The sequence below is a fragment of the Diorhabda sublineata genome, chromosome 4, assembly GCF_026230105.1.
Source record: "Diorhabda sublineata isolate icDioSubl1.1 chromosome 4, icDioSubl1.1, whole genome shotgun sequence".
Lineage (NCBI taxonomy): Eukaryota > Metazoa > Arthropoda > Insecta > Coleoptera > Chrysomelidae > Diorhabda > Diorhabda sublineata.
This window is the reverse complement of record NC_079477.1, coordinates 11,790,539-11,811,449: the sequence shown is the minus strand read 5'-3', so window position 1 is coordinate 11,811,449 and position 20,911 is coordinate 11,790,539. Positions and strand designations below refer to the sequence as shown.

Here is a 20,911-nt window from a genome sequence, read left to right as displayed (position 1 = left end):
CTTCTGTGTTAGAAAAAAGAACAGTGATAATAAATTTGGCTGATAGGTTGAGTGAAATAATTTTCTGGAAAAATGATGAACAACATATGCAAGAAAACGATGAATAGATTCTATGATCAATTAAGAAACACAACATAAACTATATATCAAAATATAAAACATTTTTCCTTGCTATAAGGACTTTCACAATAATTATCTAATTATTTCAATGTCAATTAGTATAAGTCACAAAAGACATAATACATTATCCAAATATTTCACTAAGCTATAATCTAAAACACCCAACACTTGATAGAACTAAAATCATTGTGACGCTATTAAAATAGGGCAGACATCTCATTATTTAGAAAATTGATTCAAGATAAACAATACGACAAAGAAATAAAACTGCATCAACGATCCACGAAATATCAAAAAAAAAACATAAATTCAATTATGTAGTTCCAAAAATTTTTGAAACGGAATCAAATAGATGAAAAAGAGAATTTTTGAAAATCGCTTACATTCATAAGAATGTCAGTGTCAAGTCATGTTTTAATAAAGACCACAACAAATCGGAACATTAAAGTTTTATCTGTCTTTAAAATATTATAAGAAAAAAATTATTTAGAACAAGAAAAGAACTAAAATCAAGCCGATTTAGAAACATAAATAATTAAAATAGTACTTAAAATATATCACATGCCCTTTTTCCATATAATTATTATTTGAAACTAATTTTGACCATTTATTTACTAAGTTATATTAAACGCACTTTGAAACAGGCTGCACTGTTGGCAGGTCTACACAAGAAATAAAAACCTAAAGCTTACGATACGCGCCACAAGATTAAACTTGTGCAAGTGCAAGCTTATTTGTGTTGACGGAGGCAAGCATCTATCTATTTTTGTAGGTATAAAGAGTGAAATAATAAGATAATGGCAATAAAAATTAAACCAGATATCCTACAAATGAAAAAACTAAATCTCAAAACTCAATCTCAAAGTCAGAACGTTGCAGAAATGGAACGAACGTGTTGATCACGAATGTATTTTAATTAATTACAATCTTTTGCCTATTTAAATCAACTAAAACACTTTATTTCCTTATCAACGTGGAAATGGCAGCCCTGAGGTAAATAATTGTATAGAATTAATTTTGCTGGAACTAAATATTTTTTTGTTAATATGCAAGTGAGCTTTTAAGCTATACACAAAATTTAGTACACATATGTCTGGTTTTTACTTCAATTACGGGAGTTTTTCGTAAATTAGTTTAACACAGTGGCAGTTGAAAGGTATGAAGAAAAATTTATAGGTTTAGGCGCAGTTGACCCATTTTGATTGAATGATAAGAGCTTTTGGTAAAATCCAGCTCATTTTCCACCAATTTTCAATACATATTTACATTGTTGTATATTTGGTATTAACAACTAGTTTCTACACTTAGACATAAATGAAGACTTTTCAAAACTTATGTGCTTTTAAATAATTTTAAGCCGGAATTATAAACAATTGCTGTGCTCTGAAGATTAAGAGCAATATTGTTGAAGGTATATAAAGTGTCTAAGATTATCAAACCCTAGAGAGATTTTAGTAAAATAGAATAGAAAATATTCCTCTTATAAAACATATCATAAAGTCTGACTTAGCTCTTTAAGTAATAGTAATCAACTACATTTTGAACGAGATGAATATTTCTTTGCTCATTTCTTTGCCAGTATAAATTCACGTTTGGTACCATATGGCTGCATTTGATCAACAGCAATACTAATTCTTATTTGTTATCTAATTTGCTGCTTAAACCGAGCTTGAGGGAAAATTTTAAAGAGTTTACTGAATTCTGAATTCTCAACGATACAAGTGTTTGTTCGAAGGGAACAAAATTATGCCGGGCCTCAATTTCAACAGGTACTGGTAGCAGCTGTGGCCGTTTTGCGTCTGAGCATTCGAAAAATTTGAAATCGTGTGTCAATCTTCAGATTAAAAAACTATATATAAGTGAAAGGAGAAATTATCAAAAATATTAATTTTCAGATTTTTTATGACCATAATGGACTCTACTTCGAGATGATAACCTTAGTTTCACATTTTCCTAGACCGTAGTTGGTATATCAAATACCAGTATCATTGGGGATGTGAATAAAAGTCACTTCTTAAAAAACTTGTTAATGTTCTTAAGTTATTCATTTGTGAATGTGACTTGAATCCTGAGAATATCTCTCGCCATCGTATTCAAGACCAGAAACTATATTTTCGCCAAAAAAAAAAATATTGTTGAGAATTAATCTGATTTACTGAGTTTGAAAAGCCCTTGTTTTGATCGTATTGTGAATTCGGCATGGTCTCTGTTGCCAATGATTTCTCACCTTCAGCCTCTGAAAAATTGATTTCTAATATAATTTCAGATTTTTCAGGCTATTTTCTCACGGGATAGCGTCAAAAGTTTCTAATTTATGCCGAGGATCCGAAATTACGGCTACGGTATAAATCTAATTTTTTTTTTTTTTTGGTAGTGCTAACATCTCGGAAAGCTCAAAAATATTAACATTGGTAAAAGTTATTGCAAATATTTTCATTACTATTTTGTCGAGGTTTCTGTGAGACCATCCAGACGAGAAAATTGAGAGCATCTCCTCACGTCCCGTTTCGAAAGCAAGACGAGACGAGGCTCTCGCAAACAGAATATCGTGGGTCTCGTCGTATTGTAGTAAACCTTCTTTGTTGATTTCTATCACATTTCATGTCAGTAAATATACTGATCGGTCTAAGTTTAGATTCTCCATCCAATAACGGTTTCGACAAAAAAAATAATTTTACTACTTAGCTATTGTCTCCTCTCATCATATGCTCTTGTTAGTAATAGTGTGAACCTTGTATCAATAACATTTACGAGAGGTTCATTAGAATATTGTTGTGAGTGAAATCAAAAACCAAATCTCAAAATTATTAATTTGATTCAATTTAACGAAACAACGAAAATTTTATTTAACGAAAAATGATTGGGAATATTAATAGGTCAAATACACCAATACTGCAATCTACAGATCCACTAATTTTTTCTTGAATACATATAAGAAGTCATCAAGGGTGACAAATGGGTGAACGCATCAAAACGTCTCCGCTTAGAGTTTCGTAGAATAACCCGAAGCCTATGAGATATATAGTAAATGACCATGTTTTTCCGAATTGAGCCGATACGAAACACATCTTTATTAAATGTTCCTTTTATGTCGACCCATCCGACCTTATTTTTTGCGATCAAAATGTATTTTATCTCTTTCATTTGCTAGAGTTAAACTTGGGGCAAAGCATTTAACGACATGCTAGTTTATTATTACTGAAACATCTATTAAATTATTAATAAAGGTATATAAAAAGCCGGATAAAATAATCGGGACTTGGAAGTTAATGGTTCGAATAAATATGGGAGTAATTTTTCAAATGTTGTGATAAAAGTTTTTTGATCCGAATAAAAGGAAATATGACATGAACGACGTTTACTCTCATTATTTATCTATATTTTGGAAGAAAAATGAAACAGTAACTTCAAGAATCTATTTATATAAGTTGGACTCAGTTTTGAGATACGTATAAAACTATAGTTTATAATACACTATATGAAAAGTTTTTAAATGACAGAAACAATTCACCTAATCTTACGATTTACCCACATTTTACATTGACCTTAATTTACTAAGTACTTGTCCCTAAATATTCCCAATGGATCACTTCAGTAATACTAGTATACGTTTATGTGCACTTCACTACTGTGGCTACTTACTATTGACCTGGGTTGGGGTAAGATAAGGGAATGGCGGTCACTTAAGCATTGATCTATTTTTCAATTCTTTTAGTGACTTACGGCATATGTACTTAGTTCTTAAGTATATTATATTTATTTTCCATATTTAAACCAAAATAATAGTTATTTATGCAACAAATGCAAAAAGTACTATACTTATAGGTAAAGTTGATATTGGCAGATTCTCCTCATCGATTTTAATAAGCCATCTATTAGTTCTAACATCTATTTTGTTAGTTGAATTGAGGATTCTTGACAAATTCTTCAATTGATTCTCCAGCAGCTAGTACAACAGTGTCGTCTGCAAATGTAGTCAGTTTATAATTTTCCGTAACAGGGATGTCACAAGTACAGTATTGGTCCCAAAACACGGCCTTAACCTTAACCCCCGCTTCAATCAGTTGAAGTTCTGAATATTCGTTTTTTGCTCAACTCTAAATGTACGGTCTTCAGGTAGAACTCTATTAGCTGAATACAATGAGCAGGTGAATATTTTCTGATTTTTAGCAACAAAACCTTACGCCATACTTTATTAAACGTGCTTAATCTACTGTGGAGTGCCGGTTACGCAAGCCAAATTAATGGAATGGAAGAATTTCGTTTGGATCAAGTATGGCTTGTATTATTATTATAAATATTTCTCAAATAATTTTGAAATAATTGGTAATAATGATATCGGTCTGTAGGATTCTACTTTATGCACTGGTTTTCCTAGTTTAAGTATCATTATCCTCCCATCATCATCATTAATGGTTTCATCTTTATCTTCCATATCAGAACTACGTGAATTAGGCGGAATATTATAAAATTAACTTACCAATTTCAAACTTAGATATCTTGGCATGTATGTCTTGACGTATACGACCTGAAGAAGTTACAGAAATGCCTCGAGAAGAAACTAAACATATTTCCATATATTAGAAGAAGGCATATAACCGGCGTTACATGATTCAAGAAATTCATAGGAGAAATCAGCTTGGTATGAACAAAAAGGAGAACCTCCTCATAACTCTGAGTGTGTTGCTCGAGATTTTTATGATAGATGAATTGTAAATCAGGATTCGTTTCATTGAGTAACTTGCTCATTTGAGTTGACTGCTGTAGATTATTCTTTCATGCTTTTGATTAATTTTCAGCATTGATGAAATATCACTTCAAATATAAGAAATCTTGGTCTACCTTTTATCGTTGTTTCAACTGAAATTATGAAATATCTCAAAATTGGTTGGATTTAGAATATCAATACCAAAGGAATTGGATTAAACATATACAGAATGTAATAAAATGCAGGGTGTTTTGTGTAAAGTATCAATCGATTCTTATGAAATTATTCACTATAATTGTCATTACTACCTCTAAATATACGGTTATTGTAAATATTCGGTACAACCACAACGAAACAATATAACAATACACACGCGACGTAGTTAAGAGAAACAGGTGCGTCCTACGATTCTTCGATAGGTTGAAACAATCTTATTGTATTGATAGCACAACGTTTCAATACACTTCGCTGTCCGCAGGGTATACTATTCCGACGGCAGCTCTTACTTTATCCATAAGCTGTGCGAATTCTTAACTTTCGCTTTGCGGAAACTCCAAAATGCATTTCCTGGCTTCTTTAGCTTCATTAGCTGAAACAGATTATTTTTATACTCCATTTTTTAGCTGTGGCAATTTTCTGAGCTCTTCGTTAATATTTTCTTTCATTTATTTATAAGCAAGAAAGCGGTCAAATGGAAAGGTACTTTTTCTTGGAAACGCCAATAAGTTTTTAGTTTGGTTTTCATTTAAGGTCAATGGTATTTCACATAATATATGTTCTATCTTTCATCTTTCATCATTTCGTGATGTTGCGGTTTCGAAACTCCAATATTAACAACTTCTCTATTTTTCGCTAATTTATCGTATTTTTAATTGTCATGTTTTGCAGCGATCTTATCGGCAGTACTTTGTACTGGCTATCGCTACAACTTTATGTTCATTGTCTGGTAAAGACTGTACGATAGCCGTTACGGAATCATTAGAAAATTTGCCAGTAGCAGCTACACGCCGTTTTAATATTTCAACCAAATTCATAATCTCCGCTAATGTATCAATCATAAATCGACCACATCCTTATGTAAATAATCATCGATATTCGGTAGATAATAATTCATGTTGGATTAGGCAAGGCTCCTAAAGAGTGAATTTTCCGGTAGAGATTGTAGGAAATCGACTGATATTCTTCGACAAGTCTCAATAGAGAATATTGACTGTATAGCGAAAAACATATTGTGATATCATCTGAAATAGTTCTATTTTTTTCAGAAAACCCCAAGAAGTTCACAAAATGAGCGAACTGAACATCAAGAACTTCTTAATAATTTTATTATTTTGCTGGTTATCTTCTGTTAAAGGTGAGTACATTTTCATTGTATCTAATAGGTTGTTTGACGAATATATAGTACAATAACTCGATATATAACGTCATAAATCGATAGTAAGAGTAATTTTCATAGGTTTAGTGGAACGTATATATACTTTGACTAACAAAGCTTCACTGGGAATTGACAATGAAGTGGAAGGTATTTTTAGTTTATGTAGGATTCCAAATATGAAAGAAATATTTATTTTTCAAGTACTTCAAAGCTACCAATTCGTTTTGAAACTTTTATATTACTTTGTTGGAGCAAACTTCATATAACAGTTATTAGCTCTTCGGAAATAAAATTTTCTTTTCATAATATTATCTAGCAACGATAAAATATCAAATACTTTTTTAAGAATTTCATAATTATATTGAGTTGAAAAAGTCAAATAACAAGTGAAAAGAAAAAGATTATAGTTCATGTCAATAAACTTAACACTTAACAATAATTAAACGGTTTTTTATGTCACTATTATGAAATCTATTATTATATACTTTCAATTCGAAAAAATCTCATAAAAATTAATTTAATGAAGTGAGATCAGGTGATCTAAACGGTTATTCAATTGTTTCTATATGAATTTTTTAGCTATTTATCATTTTCATTATTGATCACTTGGTTAAAAACGTAGGTTTTTTTCAAATAATATTCTCCCTTCAAATTAATTTTTGCTCTAACACTGCCGCACCAGGATTATTCGTTTCAACTTCAATCTAATATCTTCTTCTGCCTCGTATGTTGGCTCGAGCCAGAAATTACTTGGTATTATACCTTTGTTCTTATGTTTTCATTATCAATTTTTTCCAAGCAATAGTTTCGATTTGGTTTGGTTTTATCAATTTATTCTTTTTTTTTTTCATAAGTACTGTTTCGACTCTTGCCTCTGAAATACTCCACAAAAATAATTCTATGTAATTTATCTTTATAATAATTCCATTTCTTTGTCATTATTAAACTTGGACGTTGATGAGATAAGAGTTTATCTATTTTCAATTATAACTTTCAACCTCTTAGACTCTATTAGAAATATTTTACTCTTATATTATTAGTATTTTATCGTTTTATTACTTACTTTTTTCTATATTGAAACTGTTGACCATCACTGGAGCTTTTTCTGTCTATCTTAATCTTCATTTTTTCACTTTCTATTCAAGCTACCAAGTTTTTTTATGTCATAATACCATAAATATCACCCACTTATCGTCATATTTTTGGCCCATACTAATGATTTATTTTTCTGCTAGACTTTGTTACGCAAAAATCAAATATTGTGGTACGTAGTCAGTCTTCCCAACGCAACCATGAAGTTAACAAGTACCTTTTGCACATAAAGCGGCTGTTTAATAGAACTTATCGTATATATAATTAATTCTAAGTTAATAAACATTTTTATTTTCATCAATTATGATTATTATTTGAATTCAATATTTGAAACCTCTTGGTGACAAGAATATACACACCTCCAAAAGTCTTGGCCCCCCTTGCTCATATTTGTCACATGTTTATTTTAATTTCAGCATTTTTTGTTTACAAATTCCTTCTTATCTTATCATGTAAATAAAAGCAATAAGGAAGCAAAATTTTGTAAAAGAAGTCAGTTTTGAATTGTAGTGTGTATAGAAAGTATTCGTTGAAGTTTGTCTAAGATGCCAGGAAATCCGATTTCTCAATTTGATCGAGCAAGAATTGCCCTACACTAAGAGGGTTTCTCAAATCATGAGATTGCTAGGCGTTTAAATATGCCGCGAACTTCGATAAGGCGCGTAGTTGCCCTTTTTCAAGAAACTGGTGGCGTTGCACGAAGGCCGGTGTCTGGTCGACATAAAGTGACTTCAGAGAGGGAATATCAGTATATGGCTAACATCACCCGAAGATACCGGAGAATAACGGTAACAGCTCGTCGAAGTCATTTTTTGCATACCTACCGAAGAGTAATTTCGAGAAGTACCATAAGAAGGAGGTTACATTCTTTAATTTTCAAGGCAAGAAGACCTTTAAGGTTACCTAGATTTCTATCTCGACATAGAGCTGAACGTCGCCAATGGGCCGAAGAGCATCGGAATTGGCTTTTACCCCAATGGCGCAACGTCTTATTTTCTGACGAGTCACGATTTGGTCTACAGAGTGATAGTCGCCGGGAAAAAATTTGAAGAGGCCCAGGTAGACGAGAGCGACTAATTTTCGCAAAAGGCGTTGTCCCTTATCAAGGTGGATCAGTTATGTTTTGGGGGGGTATAATGTATTGTCGCCGCACTCCACTTATTCTTATTGAGCGAACAATGACTGGTGCCATATATACGCTCAAAACATTATCCAAGCAATCGTGCAACCTTTGCGCAACGAATATGGAGCAAATTTGATTTTTCAAGATGATAATGCCAGACCACATCGCGTACCAAGGGTACAGAATATGCTACAAAAGGGAAATTTCCAAAGATTAAACTGGCCAGCAAACTCGCCCTACATGAATCCCATCGAACATGTATGGGATTATCTTGGCAGAGCAGTATCCAATTGAGAAAACCCCCCTTTAACTCTCCGGGACCTAACTGCAGCTGTTCAAGAAGAGTGGAACAATATGCCCAATAATGTTATTGATGAGCTAATTCGTGGCATGCCAAGATGCTTTGGAGAATAAATTACAAGAAAAGATGGAAACACAAGTTATTAAGTTATGTTATTTTCAGTATTCACATTTTTTTCTTAAGAAAAGATTTTATTTTATTTTTTTTTTCGGATGTATTTTACAAAATTCTGCTTATTTTTACAGGAATACAAGTTTTTGCTTTGTAATTGTTATTATTTGTATGATAAGATAAACATGTATTTGCAAACAAAAAATCCTCAAATTGAAATAAACTTGCGAAAAATTACCAAGGGAAGCCATGACTTTTGGAGATTGGTGTTTTATTTCTATGTATATATATTATTTTATAGGGATGCGAACAATCTATTCTTAGAAAAGAGTTCTAAAATCAAATATTAAGGATTATCCTTTTTTATCATTATATTCATTGGTGAACAAATCATGTTTATTTTCAATCGATATACTCGTAAATTTATAACCAATAATTTTTCCACCGCTGATTTCCATTGTTCAATTTTATATTTTCAAACAATGCAATGGGATTATACCAAAGCCATTGTACTTTCATTTGTTAGCTCGAAAATTAAATCACGTAACACTATTTTGACAATTTGACAGAAAAGTATACCAAAATTCATAGAATAATGTACGTTGTAATTTATTAATTTGGAAAAAATGTATTGCTTTTCAGTGAATATATTGATCTCTAAAAAATTTAGCAAACAAATTCCCTTAGCTACCAAAGTTGATTGCTTCAGATTTTTTTAAGATCTCATACACTGAAAAACTTACTATCTAGACACTGTTTTTTCGAGGATAAGTACTCGTATTTTCTGCTTTCATTTTGCTCCTATTTCTACTTCAGTTTTCACTCGTTCTTTGATCAACTCTTCCAAATCTCCCAGAATGTTCTATGGGTATTATTTTCTTTTCGAAGATGAAAGCGTTGGTTTCACCTTGTTCTTTCGATGATATCAAAAAGAAAAATAACAAATTTTTAATCTAACCTTATCAAAGAGTTGGATAATGTAATATCAGTTGTAGACAAGTGACAAACGTATATTGGAGTGTTGGATCTTTTGTCAAATAAATCGACGCAACCTCGTCGTTGTGGGATGCAAAATGAAAAGCACGTAGTGTAAATGAATTCCATCCCCGTTTCAATCTTTTATTCCTGTGTGGCAGTAATATCCTGCTAGCGACGTTGGTAATTCGTATTTGTGCTTTGTTTCACTAAGTGTACACGAGACCGCCCAGAAATGTGGAACTCATTAAATTTACATGTGGGGATAACGCAGTTTTTGTTCAAGGAAAGGATGATTATGCTACGCTTAACAAGGTTAAATCTTTCCACATCCAAATTAAAGCAATGTTCCTAAATAGAGAGTTTAAATGTGAATTTATTCTGATCACAAAAATTATCTTTATTCCTATCTGTATTAATAAAGAGAGCTCAAGTATAACAACTAATTTTATTAACGAAAAATGACATTTCATACAACAATTTTCAGAAGCTGAATGATGTTTGAAATAGTTAGAAATGCGTTCAAATATTATTCGAATAACTCTTATTAAACTGCTTAGGACCATTTTACTTTATCGTTTTATTGAGGTGGTCAAACATTCACAAAAGAACAATTATATAATAGAGCTAATGAAGTACTATAAAAGAACACTTTTATATCTATTATGAAACAAGTTATATCATATATAAACAACTTATATTATATCAGTAAAGAATTCTATTCTGTCACTTTTTACTTATCATTTGAGTCAGTTGCCAGTTTAGAAGCTGTATAAAATTCACGTTAGGTTAATAATATAATATTCGACCATTTTTCTCGATCAGGTTCATCATGGCGTCTATAGAATAAATATTATTGATGATGAAACATGTTTTAAGATCTCACCAAAATTCGCTTTAATATGAAAACTGTCTAAGATAATCCCAGCAAAAGTAAGCAAATTCAACTATTCATATAATTCTTCCTAAAAAGGAAAATTTTCATGCTATTATGGCTTTCATCAGCATCAATGACACATTTCTCCAGAATGGACTAGTTCGGAACAAGTGAATAAAATATCGTGAAAATTATATGAAATCAAATCAAAATTGTTTCTTGTAGCATCATTAAGAATATGGTTACGGGTAAGTTTTGTTGTCTACGTCTAAAAAACCCTATAACCAATATGAGTGCAAATATTACGATGATATCACATTCGTATAGAGTAAATAAACGTTAGGTAGATAGAGGCGTCACACCACAGATATAATAAGCTAAAATGATATATTGACAAACTTGAATAACTACGTTAATTCATCTGTTTCCATAGAATCTTTTGAAGGCTATAAGAATAGTTGTACAGGCGATACAAAACTTCTTATAGATCTCGGTACTTGTGGAACTCTCTGAAAACTTCAACGTTTTTCTTGAAGCTCCTTGAAAACAACAATAAATCCAAATTATGAAAGTTTAGAAATAAGCTAGAATAAACGTTTATTCAATCACCGAAAGGTACAATAAATTAATACGTACTGCAAATTACCCTTAAAACTTTCTTCACACATGAGGTACATAATATTTATAAAATAATTCCAAAATAAAAGAGTTAGCTGTGGTGTTACTTGGGAGTTATTATAGGAAATTTTTCTTTGAAGGGTATTTTTTATGAAGCTTGTTTCTCTGAATTATAAAAAAATAATTTATGTGAGGGTGGATCGGAAGGAAAATTGATGAAAATCGAATTGAACTTAATTTTAGTAATAAATTTTCTTTTTAAGTGATAACTTTTGAATGAACTAAACAGTCTTGGCTTAGCATAGACCCTACTTTTCAAATGTTTCTTCAGAAAATAATCAAGGAAGGGAAGATCGGGTGACCTAGGCGATCACTCTATTGATCCAGGTCTTCCAATTCACCTTTTTTCAAACTGGTTCTTTATGAATATTCAAACATTAAGATGTGGTGGTGCTCCATCGTGCTGGAAACAAATTCTAGCACTCTTTTTCCTATTTTTTGGAATAGAAAATGTCGCAATAGAGTCCGGAAGCACTGGCATATGAAAATGGTCCAAATATCGCTCAGCTGGTGAATTCCCGCGGAAGAAATCGTCTCGTCTAAGAATACTCCACTATATTATAATGAAAAGCTGAATTTTCATCACAACGCCTTATGAAGATTTCTCAAAATTTATGTCCAGATCAATTCCTAATAGTTTTTGTACAAGGTGTATGGGCGCAATTGGAACACAATTTCTGTTGTTGCCTGAGGATTGTCAGCTAATTATAGGAAAATATTACAGGCCTCTCAGATTTATGATCATCTCTCACTCTCTCCGGATCCAGAAACTTTACATCTATTCTGCTTACTGTACTTCTATCAATTGGAGATATTTCAAAGTGTGTTTCGGCAAATGAAGTATACGATTTCTCATAACTTCTAAGTCCTTCGCCCTAGTCTACCACCATTAGAACTTCTATATTTCCGTTAAAGACGGCATATTGATAAAATTGGTATAAAGTTTGATTGTAAGACTGACACTAACAAAAAGTTGTTTTATTAAACAATTGAAAATTGTGATAAAAATTGGTAGTCTCAATAGGTAACTTCAAGTTTTAATTCTTCCAATTCCGTAGTTTTCTTTTGCATAAGTATACAATCAAGTTCATTATATTTTTTATTAAGTTTCTAAATATTTTCTTATGTAACGAGTATTTTCAGAAATGAACTATGTATAATTCAGAACGTGGAAAACTTGCGTTATCATAGAAATCTGAAATCTATTCTTATCATCTTTAAAATATATTATTACTTCTTGGTTGATTCAATATGATTTCAATAACAGCAAACCTCCTATAATTTTAATCTGTTTGAAATACTGTGTTATACTACCTTTATTCGTAAACATAAATTGAAAAATAATGAAGGATTACGTCTTTTTTAGCCTCGTCCTATTGTTTGTCTTCTCATAGATGATAATGTTACCGCAGAATTTATATATTGGGATTCTATTTAGATTATAGAAGCTTTTCAAAAATTACTTTGCAAAATAAAAAAAATGTTGTTTTTTCACAATTTTTTGGAAGGAAATAAAGAATTCAAATAATTCCATATTATTCGACACATTACATACAACAGATGAAGCAATTGTATATTATATCTTCATTACTTTAAATCCACCTCGCAGGAGTTCATTAAACATTAACGTACTAATCTGCTAAGCAAAACCCTTTGGAGCTGAAATCATCAAGATTGATTATTATGAGCATTACTGGTGGTGAATCGGAATATTTTCAGTTTCTTCCTATATTATGTGTTAAGTAGAATTTTTCATGTTCAAGTTGAAGCAACTCCTTTATTATAGAAATATATGTATCTATTTTCCTACAACCTCCTTTATTATAACAAGGTATGTTCTTCATTTTACTAGTACCTTCAGTAAATACAAGTCTATTCAATTATACATTCTCTTTAGAGCAAATGAGCTCTTTTGACTCTATATTTTGTAGAAGATCGACACACATTTCGTCACTACTTATTTACAGTTCAATACATGTTTTTACAACGCCAAATATTGTTTTACATTTCTTTCCCTATTGTATCTGTTTGTTCCAAACAAGTAGTCCCAGAGTATGCATATCTTGTGCAATCTAATATATTTTTTGGCCTTCTTCGTTCTGTCTCCATTCTGTAATTTTTCTGATCCCCTTACCATTTCGTTTTTCCATTCTTTCGATTCAATTGTGTTACTGTTATTGCGTACTATATTCTGATTTTCTTATAAATTCCTCATGTTACTGGTCATAAGTCCTCCATACCCGATATTTTCAACTTTCTCTAGTCCATGAATTATTTTAATTATTTTCCTTTCTTATATCCTCACTTATTGTAAATAACTTAAAGTTTCTGCCGCGGTCTTTTAGGCATTTATTGTGGTTTCTCGGCGTATTCTTTCAATCTTCATAATGATTTTGTACTTATTATATGGCCTATATTCTCATGAATACTTTCTCTTGTTTCGTTCTTTGTGTAATTTCTTATCGTTTTTCTCAAGTACATTAAGGTATGGACTACTTCGAGGTCATTTATTTTTACTGTTTCTGGTTTCGTATTTTTTCTTTAAATTACAATATATTTGTTCTTTTTCTGATTTATTCCGAATCCTCTTTTTCCTCTTTCCCTAACAATGTCTTCAAGAGGATCCTTGCTATAAAAGCGTAATCTTGATATGAGATGCCCTCATTATGACATCCACTGCATGTTAAAACAATATCACTCGAATCCATCACCTTGCCTTAGGAGTACTTTCAGTTTATTCATGTTCTCTGTAATTCTCCACCTTCTCAGACTGTCGAATATTTGTTTTAATTCGATGAATCGAATTTCGATGACTTGTTCTATTGTATGAGATAAATCAACTGTTGATTCTCCTTTGTATAAAACCTTTTTGATACTCCCCTATTTCTGATTTGTTGTGTTCCAATTTGATTATTATGTCATTCCAATCGTCTTTTGTCCGTTTTCCTTCATATTCTTTTGTTATACCAATATCACTTATAACATCTTCATCTTCCTTACTGTTTTCTTCCGTTTACAAATTTCTGATTCCATTGTTTTTATTCAATATTTCTTCTAGTTTGTTTTCTATTTTCGATTTAATTATATGCTAATATAATTTGACTTAATTTTTATCACCATCTTCTCAAGTGTCCAGAGAATTAAGAATTAATTTCAATAATCAATGAATATCTTCCTACGGTCACTTTAATAATCGTATCTCTTCTGTACTATGCATTCTGTCGCTAGAATTGGAAAAATAGGAAAATAGATTATTAGTAACGAAAATTACATAATAATAGGAATGTTGAAAAAAACAAGAACGTCGTTATACATATGAATTTCATAATTGATATATAGAAAAATAAATATGCCGAGTTTATGAAAAATATGCGAATTTTTCTGTTAGATATGCAGTATTAAGTGATAGCGTGAGTTCGAAGTAGGAAAATGAATCGTTCTGTGAGGAAAATATCAAGTTTCGACATAAATTCGACCATAAATTATATTTTGGTATAAAAAGGAATAAATATTTCATACTGTGAATACAAAATTTGTACTTATCATATAAGGATGATACGTAAAATTGAACCATTGAAAGGGATACAAATATTCAAAAACCAAGAGTATATTTTATTGTAGGTCTATAAGGAATATTAAATTTTCTCATGAGCATCATACTCTGAATTGTGTTTTTGAGTTTCGTACAATCGGAATCAATCGCAATCAGTATTTATTGGGAAGCCTTCCACAGCCAAATTAATGGCAATTTTAACCATAAAATCTGGATGAAAGTGGTATTTAAACAATAACAAATTTATACTGTATTAACTTATCAAAATATTGTAGCGAGCATTTGTAAAATTTCTTTTGGATTTTCCCCATAAATAACTCATTTTGAACAAAGACAAGTTGAAAATTTTGTTTTCTAAATTTATTAGTAAAGTTATGTTATGGTCATTGGAATCGGAATGAATCAATTGTTTCATAACTTTGGTATCTGTTATAAGAATAGAGGCTTGGTTTTTTTAACTTGCTGATAACTCGAATTTGAGCACAAAAACGGTTTTCTGAAGATTTACAATACACCCGAATCACGACATAATTTGTAATTGTATTGTATATGTTACCGGAAATGAATGTAATACGTCATTGTACACAATTCCTGGGAAAAGTATGTAATTCCTAAAATCGTACGGAAATGTGTGAGCTTTATCAAATTAGAACCAAGGACGGAATCTTAAAACAATTATATTCTCGATATCAGATTAATGTGTATCCAAGAGTTTTTGATATAGAGGATGTACCGATATGGCAATACGGTCAGTTGCTACCTAAAAATCCACTGGAACCGGTCAGGGATTTAAAAAGTGCCTTTTCAAGAAAAACTCTACTACAGCAAGATGTCTGTTCTATAAAAATAAATTATTGTGTACTTCCAAGTGCCATTCTGGCTTATCCTGCAAAAATAGATAGCCATATGAACCGACTCGTTTACATTTAACATAATTTAATAATATAAAGACTTACTTTAATATTGTGACATTTATAATTACTTCATTAACAGACTGATTACTTACCAAACGAAAGTTTGACTTTATAAGAATAATATAAGTCGATTTTGTGATCAATCGATTTCAAAAGCTTTAATTAGTAAGATAATATGAGGATTATTATATTTTACGATATGTTACATGAACGTTGTTGTTTCAACGAGTTATTTAATAAAAATTATTATTCTCATTCTAACAACGTGTTTTATTACAGAAAACATTATTTTTATACATTTCCTAATACAGTATTGGAATTATATACAATTCCTAGGAATTGTGCACATTTCCTAGGAAATTTATGTATTAAATACTTTTTGAACCAATATTTTATACATCTCCTAAATAGCTTCGGAATTATATAAATTTCCTAGAATTTGTATACAATTCCTAGATTTCATATATTTCCGGTAATATACACAGAGATGCATATGAAAGCTTTGACGGCGTAGACGCAGCAGCGCACATTACAATTTAAGTTACCCAAAACAAGCAGTATCTGCAGTAAAAAACTATACAAGCACTGATTCACATAAAAACATAAAAACAGAAAATATTCCACGGTCTTTTATAATAACAGACTCAATTCATAAAATTAGCTAAGCTTATCTTACACATCCATACATTTCTGTGATATGGATGAAAGTGTTCTTTTTTGCCATGATTAATAGCTAAGTAACTAACAAAGTTAATAATCTTAACTAAATGGAATGGCTCGTGTTCATCAACTAAGCGAAACATTTTTCATTAGGTTCTGGACAACTTGACATCTATGTCGAGTATTTTTCAAAAAAATTTACATCGTAATTATTTCTTATTTTTTGCCTGCCACAGACCATCATACACATTGCGAAATGAAACCTGTTGCCTGTTGAATTGCCTTTGCATAATGGACGCTAACTTTACTCCAAAATATCGTCTACTGCATGATGTTGACGTTCAAAATCAACTAATTCTGTAAGTTTTTTAATAGATATTTCAGAAACTACAGCTTCCCACCCAGATAAAGTTTGGATATCCCTCCTGTCGAAGTCGGATACTAGCCCAGGACTTCATCAGAGAATTTTTTTCTTCATATTTTACTTTGTCAAGACACTTTTCCAAATTGACATTATACAAGCCATCGTTCCCTTTTATTACCAAATTGGGAAATATGAAGTGTTTTCCATCGTTCCTAACAACGAAAATGTTTCCATCCTAGATGACAGCATATTAATATCCGTGCTAATCGATATGGGGTATATTTAAGACACTCTCATCTTTTTTATTACTTTTTTTTTCACGTGCTAATTATCCTACTGAAGCCCCGGCTCTGTCTTTTGCTCTTTTCTGCTATTTCTAGGGTAAATATCTGGTTTTCCTCTTTTTGAGAGGTTTAGAAATTCGACCATAGCTCGGTAAATGCTTCTGCCCAAAATATTTTGACTATGAAAAATGTGAACAATTTCAGGCTTAGGAATCTGTCCAACCAAATTCCTCCTCCTTTGTTTCCCACTTAAATGCAATTGACATAAAAAAGGGCTTATCAAATGATATTAAGAAAATAAATGATTTTCTGAAATTTGTGCCAAAACTATTACGTTAGTACTCCCAATTAATTTTGAATGGGTACAGTTACAACAAACAATAATTTTATGAAAATACTTTGGGTTTCTTGTTGAACTGGTCTCCGAGGAAACAAAGGAGCTGACCGCAATGCTCAATAAGTAGTGATTAGTGTAACTAAGTGTGATTTGCAAACGGTGGTAACTATATAAAATATAAAAAAACTAGAATAAGTGCAAAAACCAATGGTAAATATCCAAACCAAAATGACGCGATGTGAAACCGTAAATAACACCCTCATAGCATTCAAACAGCGAAAGATAGTCCAGTATAATAACTCATAGTTATTTGAATTCCACAGGTGAACCCTCAAAATGTGAATTATGCAAGACATAGGTAATTCACTGTTAAAAACCGAACGCCAATAAATTCAACAATCAACACAAGAAAACAACCTCAGTTTTCTTCTGAATATTTGAATGACATTAACATATTAACAAAACTATAACATATAATCTTATCGCTAATGTGATGGATGTGATCTGCTTGCAAAATAAAAAAAATATTTCAGGTACATGCATCGTTTCTACGTTCAATTAAAATTGTAGATTCGAAATTACTTTATTCTTATTCTTCTCAAATACTGAGCCAATTTCTTTTTCAATGAAATTTGTTCGAATCATGTGTTGAAAATTGGTATCATACATAAAAATTTCTCATCATGAAATTTCCAGGTTCGGTCCTGATTAATTACAAATGGCGAAATATTGAGGAATTGACGGGTCATGTGTGGAACAGTCACAGTCATTGTTTACTCATGATCAAACTACAATGACTGCTGTAATTATTTAATGTTGGAGCTTCTGTATAAGTTTCTCTGATGTGGTTGGTTGATACACTTTGATGATTAGTTTCCTTTGATTTCTCGATGAATACGCTGATTTAGGAATATTGACCATTTCAGTCAATTTGTAGAGAAATGTCGGTCACATCAATAGCCACATATGGTCAATCTAATGGAAATATAGGATCAACAATCGGTATAAAACCTTTATGGGCTGTTATATTGAGAATAGCTGAAACTACAGTTTGCTATATACAAGGATTGTCTGAAAAATTTTCCACCTAACAAAGAAACAAAATATTTTTGTTCCGTAATCGTTTTTATTTTCCAGCATAGTACCTTTTTCACTAAGAATTTTTATAGCGTCTACTCTGGTGTCCATTACTGTTCTGAATAATAATATCAAACAAAAACTGAACATGAAAAGAAACTCTCAACGCATGTGTGCGAAAGATAGTCCAGTATAATAACTCATAGTTATTTGAATTCCACAGGTGAACCCTCAAAATGTGAATTATGCAAGACGTAGGTAATTCACTGTTAAAAACCGAACGCCAATAAATTCAACAATCAACACAAGAAAACAACCTCAGTTTTCTTCTAAATATTTGAATGACATTAACATATTAACAAAACTCTAACATATAATCTTATCGCTAATGTGATGGATGTGATCTGCTTGCAAAATAAAAAAAATATTTCAGGTACATGCATCGTTTCTACGTTCAATTAAAATTGTAGATTCGAAATTACTTTATTCTCATTCTTCTCAAATACTGAGCCAATTTCTTTTTCAATGAAATTTGTTCGAATCATGTGTTGAAAATTGGTATCATACATAAAAATTTCTCATCATGAAATTTCCAGATTCGGTCCTGATTAATTACAAATGGCGAAATATTGAGGAATTGACGGGTCATGTGTGGAACAGTCACAGTCATTGTTTACTTATGATCAAACTACAATGACTGCTGTAATTATTTAATGTTGGAGCTTCTGTATAAGTTTCTCTGATGTGGTTGTTTGATAAACTTTGATGATTAGTTTCCTTTGATTTCTCGATGAATACGCTGATTTAGGAATATTGACCATTTCAGTCAATTTGTAGAGAAATGTCGGTCACATCAATAGCCACATATGGTCAATCTAATTTAAAATTATAAGCTGTGGTGAAAGGGTTTCTTCTTTCAGTCATAGGAAAATCGTATTATAAGTGAGTGTCTTTTCTCAGAATCGTGATTGTCAAGATTCTCAAATCTTTTGTTTATACTTACCATATTACAAAATATTGCTTCTCTAAAATAATTTATTTGTTAAATGACTTTGTTGGATTGTTTCGCCTGAAATGTTCTAATGAACTGGTTCTCAATAAAAGCAAATACTGGCGTTTCCAAACTTAAAATTTTAGCAATTCATCACTTTTGCAGTTATCAGAATAAATTTCCAAAACCCGTTAAACCGCTTCAGGAAAATTCATTTAGAGAAGCATTTAATGACTAACAAAACGAAAAATCCGGTATTAATGCTTTTTTTCTTCAGATAGATCCTTTTAAACAGTAAATTTCTGTTTTCCGGACAGGAAAGTTATCTGCAAACGTACAGAGAATCGGAATTAGCAAAATCTTTCAGCAATGCGAGGAAAAGACTTCGTCTTTTGCCAAGCGTAACTTTGAACACGACTGAAAGGATTTAAAATATATTATTCTGTTTAGTACACAAAAATTTGGGAAAATGTGGAATGAATAACTACGTGAAAGTACTTCCAAATGGAATAGGTTTTACATAATCTGAATATTTCTTTTCCATTTTTCGTTTGAATTTTGATCGTGAACATCATGAAATTTCAATGTACTAGATAATACAGTTCACATACAACTAAATTATTAAATTTTATGACAGAGTTATATTGATTAACTTATTTTTAAATTATCATTATGTGCAATCAAGAATTTTTTCTAATGGAACTTAATAAATGATTGAATGAAAGCTGATCTAGTAATGACTTTCCTCAATTTTACTAAAATTCTCTGCGGATTTTATATTTTCTTGTATTCTCGACCTTGTCGAAAAACCTTTTTACAATAAATCTCATATAAACTGTTTCAAAATCATAGATAAGTTACATTCCATTGGATGAATAAGTAATTCGATAAACGTAACTCCTCGAATGTTTTAATCTCAATGGAACTGTATGTAATTCATCCAATGGCGAAGTTATTGAACAAAAGTAATCCTATTAGAGTAAAATAACTAGTAAATCAATTTAAACCAAGAACATTCTACTGGAAATAATCTACAAACAGTTTTAACTTTCATCCATTAAACTTCTGTGTGCTTGAAAATAGATTTCTTGGATTTAAAATAGAGTGGTTTCGAATTTTCCTGTTTTCTAAATATTCGAATCACTAAATTCACTTTTTGACTCAATTTTCTAAGTTATTAATCATTTTAAATACCAGCTCTTACCATGGAAGTAGAAATAAATTTTGACAAGTGAGGATATAGTTATTTATGCAACAAGTGAGTAAAGTAATACTTTTTTTCACGAGTAGGATGTCAATTCTTACTCATAAGTTTTAAACAAAATTTTTTCTACGTCCGTAGACTTAAGAACATTCGACAAAACTTTTATC

The 20,911-nt window shown here is 31.1% G+C and overlaps 1 protein-coding gene across 1 annotated transcript in view; it reads left to right on the top strand.

The window, feature by feature from the left end:
* Positions 1-20,911, top strand: part of LOC130443090 (lachesin-like) — a 506,360-nt gene that overhangs the window by 79,080 nt on the left and 406,369 nt on the right. Inside the window, exon 2 of the mRNA XM_056777553.1 lies at positions 6,094-6,182. Coding sequence (XP_056633531.1) covers positions 6,116-6,182 — 67 coding nt within the window. The 5' untranslated portion in view covers positions 6,094-6,115. The remainder of the gene's footprint in view (positions 1-6,093; positions 6,183-20,911) is intronic.